The sequence below is a fragment of the Verticillium alfalfae genome, genomic scaffold (genome assembly GCF_000150825.1).
Source record: "Verticillium alfalfae VaMs.102 supercont1.11 genomic scaffold, whole genome shotgun sequence".
Classification (NCBI taxonomy): Eukaryota; Fungi; Ascomycota; class Sordariomycetes; order Glomerellales; family Plectosphaerellaceae; genus Verticillium; species Verticillium alfalfae.
Genome location: NW_003315028.1, coordinates 996379 through 999244, shown reverse-complemented (window position 1 = coordinate 999244; position 2866 = coordinate 996379). Strand labels below are relative to the sequence as shown.

The 2866-nt window shown below is 60.2% G+C and overlaps 2 protein-coding genes across 2 annotated transcripts in view; both read left to right on the top strand.

Moving 5' to 3' along the window:
- VDBG_08128 (Usp domain-containing protein) overlaps nt 1-1278 on the top strand; it is a gene marked incomplete at both ends in the record, with an annotated part of 2331 nt that extends 1053 nt beyond the window's left edge. The window contains 3 exons of the mRNA XM_003001823.1: nt 47-93; nt 149-1024; nt 1107-1278. Of these exons, the coding sequence (XP_003001869.1) occupies nt 47-93; nt 149-1024; nt 1107-1278 (1095 nt within the window). The remainder of the gene's footprint in view (nt 1-46; nt 94-148; nt 1025-1106) is intronic.
- Nucleotides 1279-2822: 1544 nt separating this feature from the next.
- VDBG_08127 (conserved hypothetical protein) overlaps nt 2823-2866 on the top strand; it is a gene marked incomplete at both ends in the record, with an annotated part of 1981 nt that continues 1937 nt past the window's right edge. Inside the window, one exon of the mRNA XM_003001822.1 lies at nt 2823-2843. Within this exon, the coding sequence (XP_003001868.1) occupies nt 2823-2843 (21 nt within the window). The remainder of the gene's footprint in view (nt 2844-2866) is intronic.

The following is a 2866-nucleotide window of genomic DNA, read 5'->3' as shown; positions in this document are numbered from 1 at the left end:
AGTCTCGCGATGCCAAAGACAAATCGACGCCAGCCGCCGCAGCGAGGCCGCAGCGACAGACGCGCAGTCTGCTGGCGGCCGCCGAGGAAGAACGTGAGTCACGCAGGCAGACAGGGTAGGTCAACGCAGTGTGCTGACGTCCATCCAGGTATCGAAGTGTCTACCAATCAGCCAAACCGACAGCCCGGTACAGGTCACTCTTCGACGAGCCCGAGATCACAGTCACGGGCCCCAGTGGCGAGAGGGCCAAGCCTTCCAAGCCCGGTGTCCATCCCTCAACAGCATTCGATCAGAGCCCGACGTCGGGCCCGCCAAGCGCTGTCGACTCTGACGAGGAGGCAGACCTGACGGACATCAAGCGAGCGCAAAAACTGGCCTTCTCCATGACACCCGTCATCTCGACGCCCGACTCCCATCGCACCATTCGCATCGTGTATCGAGGTGAATTCGATGAGCTCGAGCGCGCGGCGGACGAAGAGGGCCGCACGTTGCGAAAGTATCTCGTGGCGACAGATCTCAGCGACGAGTCGAGCCACGCGCTGGAGTGGACCATCGGCACAGTCCTCCGTGACGGCGACACGCTCCTCGCGATCTATTGCGTCGACGAGGAGACGGGCATCTACGCGGACGAGAATGTGCTGATCCCCGACGAAGTCAAGGCGCACAAGGAGCAGGCGGCGGCGATCAATGCAGTGACGGCTGGCAAGGACGGACAGGGCAGCGCGAACCCGGCGCCCATCTTCCCGCACATTTCACGAGCGACGGCCTTGGGTTTCGGGTCTAGGAGCTCGTCGCCGGCGCCGGCCAGCCGGGACAGGGGCAGGGCGGAGGAGGAGCGGCAGCGGGCAGTGGAGGAGATCACGGAGCGGGTGACGAAGCTGCTGCGCAAGACCAAGCTGCAGGTGCGTGTGGTGGTCGAGGTCCTGCACTGCAAGAACCCCAAGCATCTCATCACGGAGGTGATTGACCTCGTCAGCCCGACGCTGGTCATTCTGGGCAGTCGGGGCCGCAGCGCACTGAAGGGGTACGTTTTGACCATGGCGGCACGCTGTTCTTCTTTTTTTTTCTTTCCCGCCCTTCTTCTTTCTTCAACTAACATGCGGCAGCGTCATTCTGGGCTCGTTCTCCAACTATCTCGTCACGAAGAGCTCGGTGCCGGTCATGGTGGCACGCAAGCGGCTGAGGAAACACAGCAAGTACAAAAAGGGGCCGATGGGCCAGGTCAACAACCTCAGCAACCCAGCGAGCCGCAGTCTCGCGAACGCCAAGATCGATTAGAATGGATACGGGTTTCCGAGTCGGCGGGGTCTCGTGGCAGCACCAGAGGCAGGCGTGGAGGCCGAGGCCGAGGACGAGGCGGGAACAGGGGCACGGGTAGGGGCATTCGCAGAGGCAGACGAAGAGAGGCCGAGGTCAAGGCGGTCATCGTCTCTGCGCAACAAGAAAGCAGAGCAGGAGGCGCATGCGGCAGGGCAAACGCACGCAGAAGCTATGACTCGAGCGCACGCGAGACGCCGAAAGTCGATGCTCGGGTGAGGGGATGCTGTGATGGCCAGAGGGTGGGGGGGCAGGTAGGCTGCCGGGCGGGTCAGCAGAGAGAGTTGAAGACAAGAAGAGCAAGGAAATATCCTGCAGCGACAGCGCTTGCGGCGTTTTGGGACGATGGTTTTGACGGGTGAAGGGGGGGAGGAAGGGAACAAGCGAAAAATCCACGATGATTCATGCCATGACCATGCCATGACCACGCCGTACCCAATCGGGTACTGGGCAGTAGCAGTCTGTTTTTGTTTAAGTGGTTGCAGCACGTCGCGCGTGGTGTATCGTGCAGTGGTCGCGATGCTTGGATGTGCAGGCGCGGGGTGATAAGATACGGAGTAGGTAAACACACCAACCCGTGGCTGTGGACCATGATTGGCAGATGGGCCCCACCATGGTGGGCAAACGGCAGTTGATGCACGGACCATTAAACGGGCCCACCGTTCTAGACGTGTCAGTGGCTCCACCCATCCGTGACCATCTGGCGACCTTTTGGCGTCGGGATTTCCCCCTCGTCACCAGATCGGGACTGACCCCTCCCTGGCCATCGCCTATCCATTGATCAACCTGTCGAATCCATCCATCAATCCATCGTTGCTTCGCCCCAAGCATTCCGACCATTGCCTCCATAGCCATATTTGTTTTGGTCGGACGCCCCCGACCGACGGCATCTCTGCTTTCCCCCCCCTTCCCGCAGGAAGACCCCTGTCGTGTTTCCGCCAGAGTCAGACACAACATCTCGAGCCGGAAAAGGAAAAGGTGGACAGCGGGCTTGCACTTCTGGCCTGCTCCTCGGAGGTGATTGGGCCAGACATCTCAAACCTCCCTCTACTCCAAAGACCAGGACAGGGAGGGTGGTGAGAGAGAGAGGAGAGGGGGGGCCCACTGACCGGGCACCTCAAGGCGGCGGTGGAACCGAGCGACGTCTCCCAACCTCTCGATTTCGAGCTGGCCTTGGAGTCCGTGGCCCAGACGACCTGTGGCCATTGAAAAGTAGGGGTGTCGTACCTTGCAGGTCTCTCTGGTTATTCGACACTCACACTCTGGGCTCTGCGATTGTCTGCCTTTTTTTTTTTACGCTTTCTCAACCTTCTTTTCGATTCAATCAACGGAACCTTGTCTGAGACGGACTGTATACTCGAATCGCCAAACATTTATTCTTCGACCAGCACCGGTGGGACGTACGGATCCCCTTCTCATCCGTCACTTACACACGACGCCCAAGCACGCCTCCATCACCTGCTGTCAGGCGCGGGCTGCCCATCTCCGTCGTGCCCGCCCGTGCCATGGTCTACTCGCTCGTCACGGTCAATAATAACGTGTCGCTGCT